The sequence below is a fragment of the Lissotriton vulgaris genome, chromosome 8 (genome assembly GCF_964263255.1).
Source record: "Lissotriton vulgaris chromosome 8, aLisVul1.2, whole genome shotgun sequence".
In the NCBI taxonomy this organism is placed as follows: Eukaryota; Metazoa; Chordata; class Amphibia; order Caudata; family Salamandridae; genus Lissotriton; species Lissotriton vulgaris.
Genome location: NC_141696.1, coordinates 466388921 through 466411241, shown reverse-complemented (window position 1 = coordinate 466411241; position 22321 = coordinate 466388921). Strand labels below are relative to the sequence as shown.

At 46.1% G+C, this 22321-nt stretch overlaps 1 protein-coding gene across 2 annotated transcripts in view; it reads left to right on the top strand.

Annotated features, from left to right (window-relative positions):
• LOC147697186 (granulocyte-macrophage colony-stimulating factor receptor subunit alpha-like) overlaps positions 1–12432 on the top strand; it is a 328625-nt gene extending 316193 nt beyond the window's left edge. The window contains exon 11 of one of the 2 annotated variants that reach the window (XM_086934253.1): positions 10833–12432. In XM_086934253.1, the coding sequence (XP_086790379.1) occupies positions 10833–10928 (96 nt within the window). In that variant the 3' untranslated portion in view covers positions 10929–12432. The remainder of the gene's footprint in view (positions 1–10832) is intronic. The other variant, XM_086934255.1, reaches the window with a different exon arrangement.
• The last annotated feature ends 9889 nt before the right edge of the window (positions 12433–22321 follow it).

The window sequence follows — 22321 nt, the reverse complement described above, 5'->3', positions numbered from 1 at the left end:
ATTATTAGGAATAAAGACACAGCAGCTCGATTGGATCATTCTGCATACCCCACCTCGATCTGCAAGTATAACATCTAGAACCATACGGTTCTGCAATGTCATGAGTCTATCCGCCTGAAGCTCAGCTGTCAGATTGCTAAGGGCACCAGCAGTTTCAGTAATAGTAGATTCAACTACCCGTGTTAGCTGACGTATGTTTCTACTATTGGCCATAGGCCCCCAGAACGGAAGGAAGCCTTTGAAGAAGTCTCCAGCTTCCTGACCAGCAGTATCTTCCTTACTGAAGACACCTCTCGCTATTCTGGTTCTGTGGTAATCAGGTGAAGCAGTGTATGTTGGAGGCAACAATCGAGCAATATAACATGAACCTGAAAAGTCAGCAGGCAACCATGTATAAGCTCGGTCTCGACAAATGAAATAGGTACCCCTAGCGGTAAGGAAGGCAGGGGAAGAGTTAGCCGGAAACACATAAGTCTCAACGCACTCACTCCTCCCTAGCTGAGCTTTCGGATTTCTCCCATTACCTTGCAAACAGACCTGACCTCGGTGAGGTACGACCCAGATTGGAGTTGAGCTTCTACGCTTGCTTTCTCCTAAACTAAGGCGATACTCTGAAGTATTCCAACTTAAATACACTCGTAGTTCGTCTCTAGGGTATGATGGAGTATTATTGACATCCTTGATCATGTCAATAATTCCCTGGACTAAAGCTTTGTTGGCAGAGTTATATCTAGTGGAACGTGGTGGACGCGGGGGATAGGTTTCAAGGGCATAAGCAAAGATGGTTTGAAGGGCCTGAAATGATCCATTGTAGCTGAAAGGCAAAACCAGATAGGGAATACCTTTATCCATAGTGTGGGGTATCAAGCCACACACCCAGCAGTCTGTAGTGTTAACTACCAGTTGGTGTTGGTGCAAGAGCTGTACAAAAGTGTTGTTAATGAACTCTGTGCGTCGGGCTTGCTCATGTTCAGGAAACGAGTGAAAAGAGTGTATAGAAGAAACAGTAGAAATGGCAGGATCAAGGGGAGGTACTGTAGTAACTGGCACAAAAATCAGATTTATACTAAAGACGATTCCACCCACCAATGTTGCTAAAATAATCAAAAATGTAACGGCACATTGCATCAAAAAGCATTTGCTACGAAGAATTCTGTACAGTCTGTTTCTGCGAACATAAATCACATTTTCTCGTTGCAGCGCAGGAAGCTCCATCTTCTACAATCCGCTCGCGACCACTGATGATGTGTACGTAGATGAAAATGCCTCTGTCAGCCCTGGGAGTTCCCAGAACCAACAGAAAGATCGACCTTGTGTCAGACCCCTGCAAATTCAAACTAGGCACACAGCCACGACCCTACGGCTACCCAGACGGCAAGGCAATTTAAAAAAAATAAACAATAGCAAACTTCCTGGCTGAAGGCAAATGTTCAATATCAAATGTTCAATATATCAAAATCACAATATGCAGTTGCCTGCTTTATTTGTCCATTTTACGTTTTCTCAAATTGTATTTCTGTTTCGCAGGTATCGTCTGATCGGAAAATAGTGTATCATTAGCAGCTGTTGCAGTGTTTAAGTTCGCAGATAGCAAAGTGTCTTCTGATGCTGGAGACAAATGTTCAGTGTTCAAAAGAGTCTTTTCAGGAGGAGAGTCAGATTTTGGAGTGTCAGTAATCAATTCGGCATCGCTGAAAGGGATGAACTTCGGTGTGCTGTCAGTTTCGGAGGCACCAATTCCCTTTTTCACCCAGTCGTCGTAAGGTAGTGGCAAGGGTACACGCTTTACATGTGACGCGTGTACCCAGTGTTTGCGTCCAGCCACACGAACTGCTGTCCTTGTTGTCAGTAGGACCTGGAAGGGGCCGACGTAGCGGGGCTGAAGATTCTTTGTCCTCGCAAAATTTCTGACCACCACTTGGTCGCCGGGTTTCAGTTGATGCCCTGGACTCTCCGGAGGCTTTGGCAGTGCATCGAAAACCTGTTGATGAATAAGACTCAATTTAGCAGTCAAGTCGTAAAGGTAGTCTATCAACATAGGATATTCCAGCTGTCTGAACTCCCTTGGTCTTGGTACCCCCCAAATATTGGCAGGACGACCAAATACAATCTCGTAAGGGCTAAGCCCCACTCGAGAATGTACAGTCGCTCTTGTGGATAACAGAGCCAAAGGAAGTGCGTCTGGCCAAGCCAAACCTGTGGATGCCTGTATCTTAGCTATCTTCAGCTTGAGGGTGCCATTATAACCCTCCACTAAACCAGCTGACTGGGGATGGTTCGCACTGTGAAATTTTTGTTTCAAACCTAGGCCTGCACATACACTCTGCATAACTTTCCCTATAAACTCACTTCCGTTATCTGACCATACAATCCGTGGCATTCCAAATCTAGGGAAATATTCTTTGAGAAGAATTTTGGCAGTTGATAAGGCAGTATTGTCCTTCAGTGGGTATGCTTCTATCCACCTGGAAAAAGCACAAACCACCACCAAGACGTATTTCAAATTATTACAGCGTTCCATGTGAATGAAGTCTAACTGAATCACTTCAAAGGGGCAGGAAGGAGGAGCGAAATGACCAGTTGGGGTTGGAGTTCCCTTGCCAGGATTATGCATCAAGCACACCATACAATTTTTCACCACTCTCTCTGCACACTTACTGATCCCATCATTCTTCCAGACCGGAGCCAACATCTTACATATCCCTTTAGAACTTATATGTGCTACTCCGTGCGCCATTGTCACTACTGCAAGCACATACGCATCCGGCAACATCCAACGTTGCTGTTCTGTCAAATCAATCCAACATCCATTCGAGTCCAACTTGCCCGTACTCTCTCTCCATACACGTTTTTCTTCCTCAGTTGCTTCTCTCTGAATCTCTTTCACACTTTCCATTGTATCTTCACACATCCCAGACTCAGCGATCCATCTTGCAGATGTTGCAACATACATTCTACTCATCATGTCTCTAGCTGTCTGTTTAGCAATTTCATCAGCAAAAGCATTCCCACGTCCAACATCATCCGTGATTGCTTTATGAGCACTGCACTTTACAATTGCAACTTCAGTCGGCAAGGTTAGAGATTCCAACAAGTCGTTAACTAGCTGACCATGTTGAATCTTAGTCCCATGGGACGTAATGAAACCTCTTTCTCTCCACAACCGGCCAAAACTATGGGCCACGCCAAATGCGTACTGACTATCTGTGAACACATTCACTCTCTTTCCCTCAGCTAAAACACATGCTCTCGTTAGAGCTATTAATTCTACAGCTTGGGCAGAATTCTGACTCACTCTTGCAGTCTCCACAATCGTCTTCAACGTCGTCACCGCGTAAGCAGCAGTCACATCACCATTCTCCAATTTAAAACATGACCCGTCCACATACAGCGTACCATCCGGATCGGGTAACGGAGTATCTTTCAAATCGATGCGTCCTTTTGTCTCTTCCTCCGTTTTAAAACAGCAGTCATGTGGCTCAGAATCACTCGACTCTTGATCAGTCGGCAACAGCGTTGCTGGATTCAATACATTACATCTTTTGATCTGAATATGACTCGCTAGTAGTGTCAGCTCGTAACCAGATAATCTCGCACTGGTAAGGTGTTGTGTCTTCGTTCGGTTCATGAGTGTATCCACTGCATGAGGAACCATGACCACTAGCATGTTGTTCATCACCAAACCAGCAGATTGTCGAATGGAAGCCGCAGCTGCCGCTGTTGCTCTCAAACAACTAGGCAACGCTCTAGCTACCGGATCTAATGTTGATGAGAAATACGCACAAGGGCGTTGTTTATCACCAAACTTCTGTGTCAGGACACTCAACGCGCAACCTTCTCTCTCGTGAACGTAGAGCGTGAATGGCTTACTGTAATCAGGTGTACCCAATACAGGAGCTGAACACAAGGCTTTTCGTAATTCAGTAAAACTCTCTTGACATTCATCAGACCATGGCACCGGACTCGGAACATTTTTCCCAGTCAAAGCTACCAATGGTTTCGCTAAAAGAGAAAAATTTGGAATCCACTGCCTACAGTAGGAGGTAATACCTAAAAAGGCACGTACTTCTCTCTGTGTGCGTGGAACACTCATTTGCGTAATTGCTTTTATTCTTTCTGGGGTCAACTTCCTTCCCTCCTTTGACAAGAGATGACCTAGGTAGGTCACTTCTTGGCAGCAGTATTGCATCTTAGAAGGTGACACCTTGTGATTCAAATCAGACAAATGATGCAATAACGAAACTGTAGCTGCTTTGCAAGTTTCCTTGTCATCGGCAGCCACTAGAAGATCATCTACGTACTGTACTAGGGCAGAACCTGGAGGAAGGACAAAAGAATCTAGCTGGCTTTTTAATGCTTGACTATAAATAGATGGACTTTCACAGTAGCCCTGTGGAGCGCGTTTAAATCTGAAACTTCGACCTCCTAGACAGAAGCCAAAAATATCCCTGCTTTCCTCGGCTATCGGAATGCTGAAAAAGGCATTCTTCAAGTCGATGACTGAGAACCAAGTGGCTGTAGCAGGAATCAATGTTAACAATGCAGTAATGTCTGGAACCACAGGAAATTGCGGAACCACAATTTTATTAACTTCTCTAAGGTCTATGACAAACCTATATACTGGAGGTTTCGTAGGATCAGTTCGTTTCAGAATCGGCAATACAGGACTATTACAAACATTTCCTCGAGTTTCTTCAACCACACCTTTCTTAATCAAATCTTGCACAATCAATAAAAGTGCACGTTCTCCTTCACTCGATATTTTATATTGAGGAATTCTTGGAAATTTTACATTTGCTTTCAAAGTTACTACATACGGTGGTATTTCTAAAAGGCCTACATCATTAGGACCAGTCGCCCAAAGAGAATCAGGGAGTGAGCGCAGCTCTGGCGGGAGTGTGTCCATTGACAAGTACATCGGAGAAGTGATATTTTTACCCAAAGTAAGCTGTACCCCTTCCGGAGAACAGTACAATGTCGCATATAGTCGTTTTAACAAATCTAAACCAAGCAGATTTTCATTACAACCTGTCGTCAAAATCAAGGGTGCTTTCAATTGACACGGTCCAACAGAAATAGACAAAGGACCAGATATCGGGTTGTAAACAGGGGCGCCTGAAAAACCTACGGAAACATTTGTTGAGCCAGACAAAGGTGCGCCAGGGAGTTTCGCATGAATGATAGAACTTTTTGCGGCACCAGTATCCAACAGAAACGGTTCGACTACACCTGATGTTGCTACTGCGACATAAGGCCCACTCTGATCCACTGGAACTGATACTACTCCCTCTCTCTGTCCATGGCTGTCCTAGTACCCATTTTGCTGAAATCCCTCATCCACTTCACAATAATCTTCAACAAGATATTGCTGAGATCTATTCTGTTGAGCTGACTGTACATTTCGTTGATCAAAGTGATTGGAGGGACGATCATTCGTTTGCGGAGGCATAGCACCTCGTCCTCGACCTCTAGAATTCTGCGCAAAACCACCACGACCTCTCTGAGCTGCTGCTGCATTATTTTGCGCTAAGATTGGACATTCATTTTTGTAGTGACCCTCTTTCTTACAGTACGCACACTGATTCCACTGATATTGAGGCCTGGTTGAACTATAATCTGTCCTCTGATACGAATTCTGTTGCATATTAGTCTGATTCGTGCGAGGCGGATACGCCTGCTGTAAAAGAACTTTGGTCTTTAAATCTTTCGTTTTCTTCTCTGATTTCTCCTTTTCCTCTTTATCCCTATTTTCGTAGTACTGTGCAGTCGCAAGTATTTGCGCAGTTGTGGAAACAGCCCACGCACTCTCTGAATCCTTTAATTTATTGCATAATTCAGGTAACAAATTATGCACAAATTTATCTACAAACAATCTCTGTCCTCCTTCAGTACTCATATCCTGACCACTATGATCTACAAAAGTCTCTTCGAACCTCGTGAAGAAGTCGGAGACACTTTCATCTTTCTTTTGCTTGCATGCCGATAATTTATCCCAATTAACACGCAACGCAGGCATCAGAGTCTTCATTAAGTCAATTATTCTTCCTGGAAGATTAGCAATTAGGGGTTCGGGTTTTGCACCACCCGTTTGCTGACCATCCGCTGCAGTGATAGCTGCCCAATCACCACCCAAGGCTGCTTGATGATCCTCTCTACGAATTTTAGCCCACACTGGTTGTGGAACTACATTACCAAATAACATATCGATGTCCGCTAAGTTCATTATACAAGCTTCAACTGTCTGTGTTAATTCCTTGTAATATCCGGCTGGATTTTTACGCGGATCTGGCAAGGCCTGTTTCACTGCTAGCACTTCAGCTCGCTTCCATGGAATGTGTATCCACACTCGTTGGAACTGTGCTGGAGCAGCTGCAATACCTGCATTATCATCACGTTGTATTGCTTCGCGCCAGATTGGAGGAACCTCCCTCATAGGATATTGGCGACTTGGCTTCATTTTACCTTTCTCTAAATCTCTCGGCGAACGAAGAGATGGATCATTCCTAAAACTCAAAATAAGTTCCATCGCTTCTTTTATATTATCACCCACTATCATTCCTGCAGCAAACTCTTTTTGAATTTTAATTAAATCCTCCAAGTCTGATTCAACATCATCTTCCTCTATTTCCTCACGTAACAACGAGCACATCTCATCAAAGACGTACCGTTGCGTTGGCTCCTTCCATTGCATAAACGTATCTAGTACATCTCTCGTACTATATCTTCTAACTTTCGTAATCCATCTGAGAGCCGTGGAATCTAAAACTCCCCGTTCTTCAGTACTCGGTAGCTGACTACGTCTTTGAACTGAATCAGGAGTAGGAGTCTTAATTAAAGATTTATATAAAGGAGACAGAATATTAGCAACAGAATCAGTTATTTTTCGACGTACAGAAAGTGGAGTTAATACACTTGCAGACGTAGAGAACACAGTAGAGCCAGATTGCGAAGCATTAGGAGTATCGAGAAAAATAGTCTGTGATGTAGTAGGTGTAAGCGAGACAGATACAGGTATAGAAGACGGAAACCCAGGAAGAGGAGGAGCCGTAGGAATATTCACATTAACCACAGGAGGTACAGGAACTAGATTCTGAGGAACAAGAACACCAGGTTGTCCAGCAACCGGCAATTGGACATTCGGTACAAGTTGAGCTGTAGCACCTTGTGCATACGGTGGAGGTGACCGTAACAGATAAGACAACAGTGGATCGTTTTCGGGATCCTCCAGTATCTTAGCTGTTTTCGATGGCAAGGCAGGGTAGCACTTGTCAATCGCTAAATTATGCTCTCTAATTGCTACATCTATAGCCTTTTCGCACTCATTATCTTGCAATTGTTTAGTTGCTTGCTCTAGAGTTAGCTCTTCTTTCTCTTTTTGTTCTTTCTTCAACCTTTTCATTTCTCTCTGTTTGGATTCTTTTCGCCAATAACGGAAAGAATCAAACATTGCCGGCCGGGCTTTCTTACTAAACAATTTCGCTTCTAAATTATCAAGGATCTCGGGTTCAAAACTACCATGTAGTGGCCAACTAAGGACACCATCCTTCTTACAGTAACGGACCCATACCTCATTATAGGATATAGGACCCACTCCAAATTTGCAATATAGGTCATAAAGGGGAGTCCCAATCGGAGGAACCAGACAGGAATCCTCCAATCGTGAGTCATGGTTGCAACCAAAACAAGACAACATTTTCCGACTTACCATTTTCAGTCTGGAACACAAAACAAACAAAACACGAAACAAATATGTGCACTTGAACCAAGAACTTAGGCCTACCAAAACCAAACTAATGTATCGATACCCAAACTGAACCAAATAGATTATCGTAACCAGAACAACTAGTGATAATCTTACGAAACCAAAAACCAAACCAAGAACCGATCAAGGATTTTAACAATCCTCACAAAGTAACCAGCTAGCTATCACTAAATACTTAACTGAGGCACTGAAGACGTCACCAAGGAGAAACCCGTCACGTTTCGCTGTACTAAGGGCTGCACCTCGGGTCCAAGACAGGGCGACGGTCAAGGCAACGGCCCACTGCAGCCGTCCTGAACGGGAACCCTCGTGGAAGAGAACTTCAGGGCCACTTTTGCGATATGCCGGGATCGATGAAGTGGGGCGCCTCCCTCGGGAATCTTCACACGAAGCTCCTCGAACTCTTCAGGCTTTTGGACCGGTACCGAATGACGTCGCCCACGTTGGGCGCCAATTGGAGTTCTGGACTTTTTGGTTCCGTCCAGAGGTGTCAGGGAACAACACCCAAAGACCCCGGAGTTCCACCTGCCTTGGTGCGCAAATGAACAGAAACACGGGCTTCTCGATGGTGGCGTCAAAGACCAAAGGTTTATTACTGCAGGGACACAGAAGTCACAGAATCTACACACGGGCAGAGACTAGGAGCCTGTTCGATTTGTACATTGAGGGTTGCTCCTTATATACTAAAAATTGTGCTTTAGGCAAATATTTCACATGCTAGTACATTCCTAAACCTTTGTGTCTTAAACAATAAATATTTGGCGTTACACAGGAACTGTCGATAATATCTGATGCCAAACATCACGAAGAGGGGTTCCCACTAGTCCATCACAATCCCTTGTCAATATTGCATTCAAGAGCCGGACCGCCTCATCGTAAAGTTCGTTACCTCCCCCTAATAAAGGCCCAGAAGGAAAGGAGCAGAGCCAGGTGCAGGAGATAGAAAAGCGGGATAAGAGATGTTTGTGGGTTGTAAATGGGCAAGGCTACCGGCTTCGGCCGCCTAATCATGATCGGAAATAATGGACACGAGAACCAGTTCAGGTGGGCTGGCCTCGGGCAGAGGAGGCAGCCTTTGTCGAGTCATGCAGCTACAGCGTGATCTGGTTTAAGGCACACGTGTCTTGAAAGAGGTGAATCTCCGGCTAAGGCTACATGTCCTTAATCGAAATGAAGTGATCAGAGGTTATTGCATATGTGAGGGCAAGAAACACAAAATGGCGGACATGATCTAAGATGGATGCCGTGGGTAGATCAGAAATGTGTTCATAACAGGAGTGCTCTTGCTCGTATCGTAGCGAAAACACCAGGATAGGCTAAATGGATCATTTGCGGTTCGCTGATACTAATATTATGTATTTCCGACAAACTTGAAAACACGGGTTCAAATCGTCACGGAACCTCAGACGGGTATGCCCAGACGTGGGTTCTTTGCTCTCCATGCCACTAGATTCAAGCTATCCTAGCTGATGTGGGGTGGAACCCCGAAACCGGTCCTAGGATGCTTGTTTCCAGTCCAGGGAGGACCTGGCTTGGCAGTTCGGGCTGGACTGTTCCATTGGGCACAGGGTCAGGACTAATTTGCATATGGCTGGGTTCAAACTGGAATGGCATGGGGAGCATAACAACAATGGATTTAGAACCATATCTCTGTAATGGGGTAAATGTATGACATTGTTCTACATTCTCACCATCAATTATTATTTTTTCATTTGTCACTCTGAGAGGGACGGGTATGCCCAGACGTGGGTCTCGTGCTCTCCATGCCACTGGAGTCAAGCTATCCTGCCTGACGAGGGGTGAAACCCCGCAACCGGTCCTAGAATGATTGTTTCCAGTCTCGGGAGGACCTAGCCTGGCAGTTCGGGCTAGACTGTTCCCATTGGGCACAGATTAGGACTGATTTGCCTATGGCTGAGTTCAAACTGGGATGGCATGGGGAGCAAAAAAGTGATGGATTTAGGCCCAGATCTCTGTACTGGGGCGAATGTTTGACATTGTTCTGCATTCTGTCCATCAATTGTTCTTTTGGCATTTGACATCCTGAGTGGGATGGGTATGCCCAGATGTGGGTCCCATGCTCTCCATGCCACTGGAGTCAAGTTATCCTGTCTGATGAGGGGTGAAACCCCGAAACCGGTCCTAGGATGCTTGTTTTCAGTCCATGGAGGACCTACCCTGGCACTTCGGGCTGGACTGTTCCTATTGGGAGCAGGGTCAGGACTGATTTGCATATGACTGGGTTCAAACTGGAATGGCATGGGGAGTAAAAGAACAATGGATTTAAACCCAGATCTTGGTACTGGGTTAAGTGTATGACATTGTTCTGCATTCTATCCATCAATTGTTCTTTTTGCATTTGTGCCTTAAAAGGGCATGACCAGCAGATTCTGCTGACAAGCAGCAGAACAGCAGCATCCACCTCTTTGCCTCCGCACCCCTTAGCTCTGTGTACAGGGAGCCTGGATTTGCCCAAACAACCCATCCTTCACACCCCCAGGACATACCATGTCAGCACTAAACAAACAAGTCACAAAAAGGCTGAGGTTTGTCACAAGCCCACTGAAGGAAGCACAGCAAACTGGGAGCATTCCTCGTAGCATGGTCACAGCCCTTTCTGACGATGTTTTATTTCTATTTCATTTTTTTCTATTCCTTTTTTATTTTATTTTTTCACTTCTTGACTCTTTTATTCCCAAATACCTGACTTTCTCTCCCTCTGCTTTCTTTCACCCTATCTGATTGTTTTCTCATTACATTCTCCTTTATTCTGTCCACTCATTTGTTGCTCTCCTAGTCTACCTTTCCTTCTACTTCTTTTCCCCCTTCTCATTTGTTCGTCTTCTCTTCTTAGCATCTGCTTTCCTTTTCCCTCTTTCTGTTCTCACTTTTCTTCCTCTTCTCATCTTCTTTTGCTTACTCTGTTTCCTCCTTTCAATCTCTTGACGATAGAAACATCAGAACTGTAGGCTATGCCACGGTTTGTTTTAAACCCTATAAAGTGACTCTTAAAGAAGATAAACTTTCATGTTATTACTATGGAGAGTAATGTGATTTTTCCTTCTTTCAGAATGAATATGTGGCGCCTGGATCACTTCTTGAAAAAGATGAACCAGAAGAAACCATTCTGACATTGATCGAAGAAAACACTTGCCTGCAAAAGTAACAGGACAGAGGAGTTTGCCAACTCCAATTCCATTCATTTGACACAGAAGATTTAAGTTATAGTAATTATCTGTATTTTCTAGGTTTCATGGTTCCGACTCATCCACGCATTCACATCCATCACCTCTGTGCTGTTTGCCTGTGTTTGAGAGGAAATATGTAAATTATATTTGGATGTGTTGTGAACATAGAGATAATGCAGGGGCCAGTAATGAACCTTGTTCTCTAAACGCGGAATTATGAGCTGTCCAAAGAGAGAGAGAGAAAGAGAGAGGTGTAAGGTCAGGCCTCACTCTGCTATTGGTTGTTGCACTTGTCATTCCCTCATTGATCAGACCTCACTCAGCAGCCATTTTTGGTCTCAAGCGATAGGAAGCTTTACCTGCCTGTGGTAGACCTATTATTTCCAACACATAGCAAGTAATTAAAGTGGGCTTTGGATCAATTCCTTGATCAGGAATGGATGCCTTCATTGTCTATCTCAGTTATCTGCTTTTGATCATGACATTCTTCCATATGTTTGTGTTTGTCTCAACTATGAGCAGTGGTCCTCACAGTGTTCAGACTGGATGAGTCGTATTCTTCCACTGCTGACTTAAGAAGTCTCTTTTTTCTTTTGCAGAAAGGACTACACGGGAGTGTACCTGTTCCCACTCTCCTCCATTTGTTCCTTTACTCTCACCCACAGCACACTCTTTTTACTCCCCTTCCTAACTCCTCAATGTTCCCTGTCCCACTCCCCGCCCAACCGCATTTTAATATTTTAGTCTTTCTTTACTGGTCTTTTGAGGGTCCAGCAGCTGCAAAGTGTCTCTGGACTGTATGCTTTCTTTTTTTTGCATGGTGCACACTTTTTCACATCTTCACCATGTTAGGGTGGTAAATTAAAAAAAGTTCACTATACATCACAACAAATGCATTGGCTTCAGCAGCCATCTTAAAATGGGGTTTCTTTAACAGAAAATCCAATGCAAAATTAGGCATCTGAGCTTTCTTGGTAGCATTACAACTTCTCACCTGATTTTCAAGGCAGATTTGTTAAGAACCTCATCCGTCTACAGGCTGTGGAGTATGGTTCATGCAAATTACACTTCAATGTCTGAAGCAGGCACATAGACCCCTCATTCAACTCACTGGAATTCAACCTGTCACCTGCAATTGTCTGCAGATTACAACAAAATATTCCTTCACCCCTGAGTTAGTTCATCTGGACAGTAAGTTGAGACCTAAATCTTAGACTGACAATTTCTGGTTGATATCCCTCTATCCCCCTATCCCCCTATCCCCCTCCTGCTTCCTTGTCTTTCATGATCAGTTTACAAAAGTCAAACTTTATTTTTCGGAAAGAAAACAATGAATAATTATTTAATTAATATGCAAGAAAACTAAAAATATGAATATAGTTGTTGTAATATTAGAGTTGTATATTCTCGTTATGGAGGGAGATTTAACTACATTTGTTAGATTCTTTTTTTATTTATTAAAAATCTTACATTAGCAAAAAATGCGAGTTTCATTGCCTCCTTCATGTCTTTCTTACCAGCATGCGTACACACGAAATGATGCTTTCTCCATCCATTTTGAGCATGGAGTTCCATCTATAAATATTCACAGCACTGCTTATCACTTTCATTCTAGTAAAACTACATCTGTCTGTCTGTCTGTCTGTCCGTCCGTCCTTCTGTCTATCTATCTATCTATCTATCTATCTATCTATCTATCTATCTATCTATCTATCTATCTATCTATCTATCTATCTATCTATCTATCTATCTATCTATCTATCTATCTATCTATCTATCTATCTATCTATCTATCCATCTATCCATCTATCTATCCATCTTTCCATCTATCTCTCTAACTACAACACATAACATGTATTTGTTATCATTCTTACAGGGTAATGAAAAGTGCACCATTCAGTCATATAAGGCACTAAACAACAATAAGCAAAAGTGGCCAATGGCATCATAAAGTCCCAAGTGTTGAGCTAAAAGGGGTGAGGAGAGTCTAATCTGGTTAAAAGCCCAGGATAAGGAACGAGTCAATTAATAGGAGACCAAGACAGTAACTTTTCAAGCAGTCTTAAATAATGAGAGTGAGGTTACAGCCCGTAAGTAGAGAGAAGTCTAAAAGGAGACAATCTCCACCCTGGAGCAGGAGAACAGAGAGCAAGAAGCTGCTTTGCAAGGCGTGAAGATGTTGTGCGACGAGGAATCCAGAAGCAGATGTTTCACAAGTCGCATATTCTTTAAGATTCTCTTAACAATTGAAGAGAGCAGGACAGGCTTTCCAGATTTTGCCTTCTGACTTGGTTTTTAGTGTGCAAGAACCTTGAAACACAGATACAAGTGGAAGTGTGAATATTCTAAGATTTGTAAGTCAGATGTGCGGATCTCACGGAACAGCAATCTCAATCAGGAGACATTTGAGGTAGGCAATAGGTGGGCGATATGATACCATTATATATCTGGCCTAAAGACAGGCTTAGCTTTTTTGCTATTGCTGGAAAGGGGATATACTTTAAATTATCGGTTTTCGATATAAGATACCACCTCATCAGGAGAAATACCCACTGGTTAGGTCGACGGATCTTTGACATTGGCTGAGATTAATCAGGAGCTGATCATCACATGAAATTACCATCACAATCACTAATCTATTTTTAGCCAATAATGAGAGTTTGTTATGAGTGAAAGGGTTTTATTAATACAGTATTCTAGTCATTCATCTTTATTAGAATCAGCATATAAGTTCATCAATATCAATCATTAGTTTTGTCAATAATCAAAGACAGCCATCAATACATCAAATTAATAGGCTTTACAGATGTTTCATAAAGGAAACAGTCCCTATTCCAGGAATGGGAAGAAAAGGTGTCAGTCAAAACCCATAAAGAGTTCTAATTTGACAGAGAGAGAGAGAGAGAATGAGAGTACAATCATAGAGCTCAATGAACAATATTCTATCAAGCAGAACTTCTCATAAAGAGAGGTCCAAAAAACTCAGTAGAGTCTCAGAGTAATGTGGAACAAGTGAACCAAATGGAATGAAGGAGAGGTCTGTCCTACTTTAGGAACACACACTATTATACACAGCACATTTTATCAATGTTGCATTTTGCAGTCTTCTTCTTTCTTCAGCCAGCCAATCATCTTGCAATGCTCCTATGGGAACAGGATCATTCATTGTCTTCTCATCGGGAACACAATAACTCTATATAACAGTGTAATTATTTCTTATCATCTTGCACTTTCTTCTGGACTACACATAATTCATTCTTTTGTTCAAAACTACTTTCCCATGAGGGAATTGCCATCTCTATTTGTCTAAAATAACAGCTTACTCAATTACTAACAGCAAACATTGTATAAGTAGAAACATTTCCAGAATTAGATGAAAACATGTATGCAACCTTTATTCATTAAGAAATACATGTCCAAAGGAAGGTCAGCAAAATAATATTTTTTATGAGCTCAGCATTCTTTAATCATGTCAGCTTGTTAGAGAATTGTTGCTTCAGCTATTCAGGCCTAGTATGAGTAAATAGGGTTGCCTACTACAATTTGTGCATTTATACGCATTTCGTTTTTCATTAAAGCCTACACATTTAAAAAAAAACTTTTTATTGTAAATAACAGGCTCCAGAAAATAGCACGTCAGTCAGCATCGGTAGTACATAGATACATAGAAGACTCAGTAAAAGTTACACCTTATATTTACCATTTAGCCTACATATACAGATCAAGCCCCTAGTGTACCTCCCATCGCCAACACTCCGTCTCTCCACCTAGGCAATAGCACCCATCGCAAAATATGGACAACTCATTCCCAACCCCCCTCCCCCGCCCGCTCCCACCCCACATCAGGCAACAGCACTCTGTCACGAAGCCGAACGGAAATGCGTAATCTACGGGATCACCCTCAGTGTCTAGTCAAGTAACGTGGATCAGAGCACACCATGGCCACTAACCAGGATCAGACTCAACCTGGGTATCACCTAGCTCTCCTCTATACAGCCGCCATGCCGCCCACATTTTCTCCCATTTCTTGGGGCACCCCCTGCTGTTATATATGACTCTCTCAGCTCTTTGGCACCAATCAAGGTCTCATTCCCAGTCCTCCACTGTCGGTAAAATCTCGCTCCCCCAAAGTCTCGCTATATTCCTATTTGCAACCATGCTTGCCAGTGCCAACCAGATCTTGTCCCATTTCAGCCAGGTGGTATCACTCGTGACCCCCAGGACATGCTATCTCGCTTCCAGCGGGACCTCCGCTCCCACTACCTCGCCATGATGTCAGACAGTCTGGACCAGTAAGCCCGGACCTTAGTGCAGTCCCATAATATATGGAAGAACGAACCCTCTTCTCCACACCCCCTCAAGCAGAATTGTGAGTTCACATATCCAATTCGAAACTGTGTCGTGCGCGGGGTGGAGGAGCGATGCAGAATACGGAGCTGAACCAGCTAGAATCCAGCTCGGATCGCTACTTCTCGCGGGCTCTGCAAGGCCTCGCTCCAGTCATCGTCCTCTAACAACCCTATGTCCGTTTCCCATTTTTCCCTTAGCGGACCCAGGGGATCAGTCAGATTATTGATACGTTTTTTGTACGTGAGGGAGATGGCTTTGTCTGTCATTGGGTCCAATAGCAACCTGTCTTCCAGTGTGGCGTATTCCGGCAATTGCTCCCCAGCCTGTAGGTGAGTATATGGCTGAGATACCCGCCACCCCCTCTCAACACAATCTCCAAGAATTGGGAAACCGGAAACAGTTCTTGAATTTTTGGAAGGCGGGAAGGGAGTCACCCTTCCCGGCCGTATTTATTAAAATATGAAACAAAAAGAAAACATTAAAATAACAGTTTCATATAATGTACAATTTCATTTCCACATTACGATGTTGGCTAACCTTAACAGATCTCTAATACAAAGGTTCTCCTAGCCGAACTAACATCCTACAAAACATTTGACTTGAAATTGTACATCCTAACGTTAAGGGCCAACGGCAAGGTCGTAACCGGTGTCAGATCCCTAAACCAGAAATACCCCCCTCACTTGTGAGAGGGGCGACCGCACAGAGGCGTACCTCAAGTGCATTTACCAATTTCCCTTTGTACTTGACGGGGGCCCAAATAAACTCGACGCCATTTAACGGTCGTTCGAGGACTCGTGTGAGGTGTCTAAAAGGTAGCGTAAACCCCCTCCCGCACCCCACACAACTTACCCATCTGCCGTCGCAGATGTCCTGGCCCCGGGAAATTCCCCAGGAGGGGCCGTAGCCACTCCTATCCAGGAAGGGGCCTTGACCACCTTTCCTTTCCTTCTGGCGGCCTCTCCTTAGACAGGACCGCCTCCCCATTGAGGGGCCAATTGGCCACCTCCCCCGCGCGCTCCCATCCGTAATGGGTGACGCCCCCTCATAGGGATCTTCCAATTACTGCTCACCAATCATGACCTTACCGCCCGACCAAAATAAATACGACAGTTTTACCTAAGTTACTAAGATCTCTAACCAAACAGCATTTATTATCAAGCATAAATACTGATCAATCCTTGTTCAAAATTACTTTATTAGCAAAATATACTGACAATCATCAATCTTTATTGCATCGTTAAGAACTATCACGACAATCATCACAACCTGCAAGAAAGCAGAGAAAATCAAAGATACTATCAACTGTATTCACAACGAATCGCTGTCCTCAGGGGCTGGTGGGTGGGTCAAAATTGCTCTTCGTTCCGTCTCGAGCTCACGTGCAGCGGGGAGGTGCAGCTTCAGAGCACAGGAACAAGAGGATGCTTTGTTAGCTTCCGCTCCTTTTATCCGTCTTCAGGGTGGGCGTGAACCCGCCCCCGCCTGCCTCCAAGGGCGTGGCCGGACGTGTTGGGTGTCTAGGCCAGCCCACTCTAGGGCGGGAAAAAGGCGCGCCCCGGCTACGCCGCTTCGGGCATACCAGCCGAGACTCGCCTCCCGCCCAAGATGGCTTCCCGGGGGGATCGTGGTACTCGACCATACGTTCGGGGGGACCGATTGGTCGCCCCTTTCCATATTGCCGAGATACCCGCCACCCCCTCTCAACACAATCCCCAAGAATTGGGAAACCGGAAACTGTTCTTGAATTTTTGGAAGGCGGGAAGGGAGTCACCCTTCCCGGCCGTATTTATTAAAATATGAAACAAAAAGAAAACATTAAAATAACAGTTTCATATAATGTACAATTTCATTTCCACATTACGATGTTGGCTAACCTTAACAGATCTCTAATACAAAGGTTCTCCTAGCCGAACTAACATCCTACAAAACATTTGACTTGAAATTGTACATCCTAACGTTAAGGGCCAACGGCAAGGTCGTAACCGGTGTCAGATCCCTAAACCAGAAATACCCCCCTCACTTGTGAGAGGGGCGACCGCACAGAGGCGTACCTCAAGTGCATTTACCAATTTCCCTTTGTACTTGACGGGGGCCCAAATAAACTCGACGCCATTTAACGGTCGTTCGAGGACTCGTGTGAGGTGTCTAAAAGGTAGCGTAAACCCCCTCCCGCACCCCACACAACTTACCCATCTGCCGTCGCAGATGTCCTGGCCCCGGGAAATTCCCCAGGAGGGGCCGTAGCCCCTCCTATCCAGGAAGGGGCCTTGACCACCTTTCCTTTCCTTCCGGCGGCCTCTCCTTAGACAGGACCGCCTCCCCATTGAGGGGCCAATTGGCCACCTCCCCCGCGCGCTCCCATCCGTAATGGGTGACGCCCCCTCATAGGGATCTTCCAATTACTGCTCACCGATCATGACCTTACCGCCACAGGCCGGATAGTTGACCGGCTATCCGGACCCCCCACAAAACACTCCTACCTAAAGGTCATGCTGTAAACTCCTTAACCATGCTATGAAGTCTCCTATGAGTAATTCGTTCCCCACCCGGGACAAATGAACACCGTCCCCCAAATACATACTGTCCCCTTTAATACAACCATGCGAGACAGAATGCAGTGTACTTGAACGAAACAATCTACTCATTTTATTATTAATTTTCCTTACTGAATGATTCAACGCAGAAACAGAAATAGCCCCCCGCCACACTTTCCGTGGGATCATATGGGACCATGCAATTGTGCACCCTGGAACTCTTCTCGCCAACCAACTTACCGTGGAAAGCATCGCCTCAAGAAGAAGTCGTCTACCAGTGGTCACCAAATCATTGCCCCCAAGATGTACTATGACTACAGACGGCGGTGACCTTGTCCGCCCTAACAAACCCTCGAAAAATGATCGAAACTGGTCAATACAGAGCCCGCCCTTTCCGTAGAAGGACACACTGTACCCGTATTCCCCAGCCACGTGAATCATGTCACCTGCTTTGAATACGTCCGCGGCACGCCTCACGTATGAGTGGCCCACGACCCACACCTCCTTTTTCACAGCCGGCAATGTCTGACCGCTGGCCCCCCGGTGTCGGGTCGACTGGACAGTCCGCCCCGCCTCGTAGGCTTGCGCAACTGAAAACCAAACAAAAACAAGAAGCGTGAGTACATCGTTACAGCTTCACAACATGTGCAACCGTACATACCTCTTATAACAGTTCGAGGACCAACGCCCCACACGTTTTATTTGTTCAACATTCAGACCCCTGGCTGTAGCTTCCGTAGCAGCCCCTATCCGAAAGGAATGGGTCCCAAAGTCGCCGGGGTTCAAGCCCGCGGCAGAAATCGACATCGCAAGCACCCGCTGAAACTGAAACCTCGTCAGTGGGGTGGCGTCAGCGTGTCTTAACAAGGTCCCCCCCCATGCTGCCACCCTCTGCGCTAAATATGCTTCTACGCACCCAACAGGGCACATGGCAGACCCGGGGATCCTCTGGATGATTACGCAGTCCCCGATTGCATCCTGATCGGATTTGGACTTTACAAACGAGACCGTCATCGTCTCCTCTCTGACCTGAATGTGTTCCCGGCACAGTCCCCCCATCGTATCCTGCTTGTTCTTTGCCACTAATTCGCTTACCCGCATAGCCCCATGGAATGCTAATGCAAATGCGGCTCGGAACAACACTGCTTCGTACTGGGATGAACATGTTACCGGTAGCACGGATAATAACAGGGCCAACCTATCCAAACCTATCGGGTGCCTATCGTCTACTCTGCGACCCTCAAGGCGTTGCCATCCCCGTAGCGCTTTCTGCACAACGAAAGATGCTGTCGGGTCCTGGATCCCATGAGCCCTTGCCATGAAGGAAATGGCGGCCCGATGTCTCTGGGCCGTAGCTACTGACTTGCCTGCGTGACGTAAAGAGAGCAGGAATCTTACTACAGACTCTTCCAGACCCCAAAGCTCCCTCCCGGAAGTACCCAAAAAGGCCCAATAGGAACGGAACGCCCCTTCATATGCCTTCCTCGTCCTGGGTGCTAAACTCTCTCCCACGAGGTCTTGTAGTTCGGGGCACCGAGAGACCAGAGAGCTTCGGGAAAGGGTGCCGCCACCGGGTCCGCTGTGGGCAGAAAACCCCAGAAGGCCTGCATACGGAAATGAGAGAGCGCATCAGCCGCTTGGTTCATCACCCCCGGCACGTGCCGCGCCCTAAACAGTACATTTAGTTGCATGCACAACAACACAATTTCCTTGAGTAATCGGAGAATCAATTTGCAACGTGCTGCCTGACTATTGATACACTCAACCACGGTCATGTTATCAGACCAGAAAACCACCGAGTGACCCCTAAACCCTTCTGGCCATGTTCTCAAGGCCACCAGAATAGGGAATAGTTCGAGAAAAGCAATGTTACTCGCCAACCCGCACTCATGCCACCATGACGGCCATTTTTGAGCCGACCATTGTGTACCCAATATGGCGCCAAAACCCACACTCCCCGCCGAGTCTGTCCATAGTCCCAACTCCTCGGAAGACACTGCTGGTTTATTCCAGACAATTCGACCATTGAAATCCGCCAGGAATGCAATCCAAATGCGCATGTCCTGGCGAACCTCTGCCGAGAGTCTCGTACGATGATGTCCTTCCTTCAAGCCGACCATGGACTGTGCAATCGAGCGGGAAAAGGGGCGCGCCATCGGCATTACTCTTAGGGCAAAATTCAACTGACCCACCACCTGTTGCAATTGATGCAAGTTCACTTTCGTTGCACAAATACATGTCTCAAGGGATAACCTGAATTTTAACACCTTTTCTTTAGGTAAACGAAAACAACCTTCCACTGAGTCGAGCTCGATCCCCAGAAACTCGATCAAGGTCGAGGGACCGACAGTCTTACCTGGCGCCAATGGCACACCAAATTGATTCATTAGGACACAAAATTCATGTAAGGCCTGTCCACACTCAGAATCCCCGGCCGCCCCCAGAAACAGAAAGTCATCGAGATAGTGCATAACATGTTGAAAACCTGTCTTCCTCGTGAATACCCACTGCAGAAAACAACTGAATTTCTCGAAATAGGCACATGAAATCGAGCATCCCATTGGCATACATTTATCCATGTAATAGCGACCCTGAAACTGGAAACCAAGGAGACGCTGATCGTCTGGGTGTACCGGGAGCAACCGGAACGCTGACTCGATGTCCGATTTGGCCATCAGCGTCCCGGGCCCCAGGCGATTCAACATGGCGACGGCCTCATCGAAAGATGCGTACCGCACCGAACATACTTCCGGATCTATCGCATCATTTACGGAAAGACCATGTGGGGCTGACAAATTGTGTATCAGCCGAAACTCCCCCGGGTCCTTCTTGGGAACCACCCCTAGAGGAGAACACACAAAATTAGCAACTGGCGGAAAATCGAATGGACCGGCGACACGACCTCGAGTCACCTCTTTCCTAATCTTTACCTGAACCACCGCCGTGTGCTGTAAGACCGACATTTGATTCTTACAGTCCGGTACCCCCTGAAAATCCCCCACTGGGATGCGGAAACCATATGAAAACCCGTTCCGCAACACCCCAGCGGAAGCATAATCTGGGTATTCGCTGAGCCAAGGAATCATTGCCATGGTATCAATCAGGGTCGGTAAAGGCGCCCCTCGGACTATATTAGACCTGTTTGGCGCCTCCCTTACCACCGTTATCACCCGTTTTGGCTCTGCACATGGACTCAGGATGGGATGGCTGCCCGCATCCCCCACACTCATGTCTGAATTTGCATGACCCCTGGGGCCTGGTACATTTGCCCCTGTTAAAATTCCAACATATCCCCCTTTTACCTGTGTTGCCACTCGGCTTCGTGTGGGACTCGTTACCTGTACCTGTCCGAAAGGGCGTCCCCGAGTTTTGGCGGGAGGATTCCCCCCCGTTACTCCCTACTAATGGCACCTTCAACATCCCTGTACTCTCCATTTTTTGCCAAGACACAGAGTCGTAACAGTCCCAGGACAACAACGGGTTGTGTTCCTTAGCTTTTCTAAACAGATTATCATAGCAGAACCACTGATTGCCCCCATATGCCACAGAATACTCCATAATACGTGACTGATAGATGGGTAACTCGGTCAACAACTCAGGTCTGCGTTCCCCCATGATGGAAGTAAAAATTCCCCACGCTCTGCCCCAAGTACCAATGGTCTCATCAACCTTAAAGGCGGCCATTTTAGCGCGCCAAACACTCGGATGCATGAGCTCCTTTTGACTCTTTACATGCTCGATCTCATAATGGTCGGTAAGCAATGAAAACATGTTTACATATTTGTCCGCCCAAATCAACTCCTTGACTTCTAGTGGGACGTGCTGGGCAATCTTCTCCTTTCGAGAAGGTGCAGAGTCCCCCCCCGCAATCGGCAATGGCCGCTTACCTGAAGTAGACCCCACGCTTGTCGCCGAACTTGGGCCTGCTGTACTTCCAACCGCTGGGACCTGCGGGGGAACAGGAGATGGAGCTTTCGCTGCCTCCCTCGATTCCCGCAGTTGTCTCATCACTGCCCGGGCGTCGTCAGCCGTGGCGCCCTCGCTATCGTTTCCCAACCACGCTGCCAATTGCGCCGCTAACTCGGGGGGCATATCCTCCCTGTTCGCAGGGGTGACCACCACAGGGATTGGGTTCCCCTCCTTTGGCGCCGGGGTTGGCTCTTCTCGTGGCGCTTCGGGAACCGGGGTCACCCCCCCAAGTGCTCCCCTTCTGGGCCTTTTGCTCTTTCCACCGGGAATTGTTCCCGGTAAAGGCCGTTTCGGTCCTCCCTCCCCGTCCTTGGCCTCAACCTTTCTCTTCAGATCGGTTATCTCCTTCATGAGCATACGGAGCATCTCATCGGTACCGACCCGCTTTCCGACCTTCTTGGGCATTCTTAGACGGGATATCTGTAAGACAAAAAGAGGGATTACAACGCTCAAAATTGCTCTTCGTTCCGTCTCGAGCTCACGTGCAGCGGGGAGGTGCAGCTTCAGAGCACAGG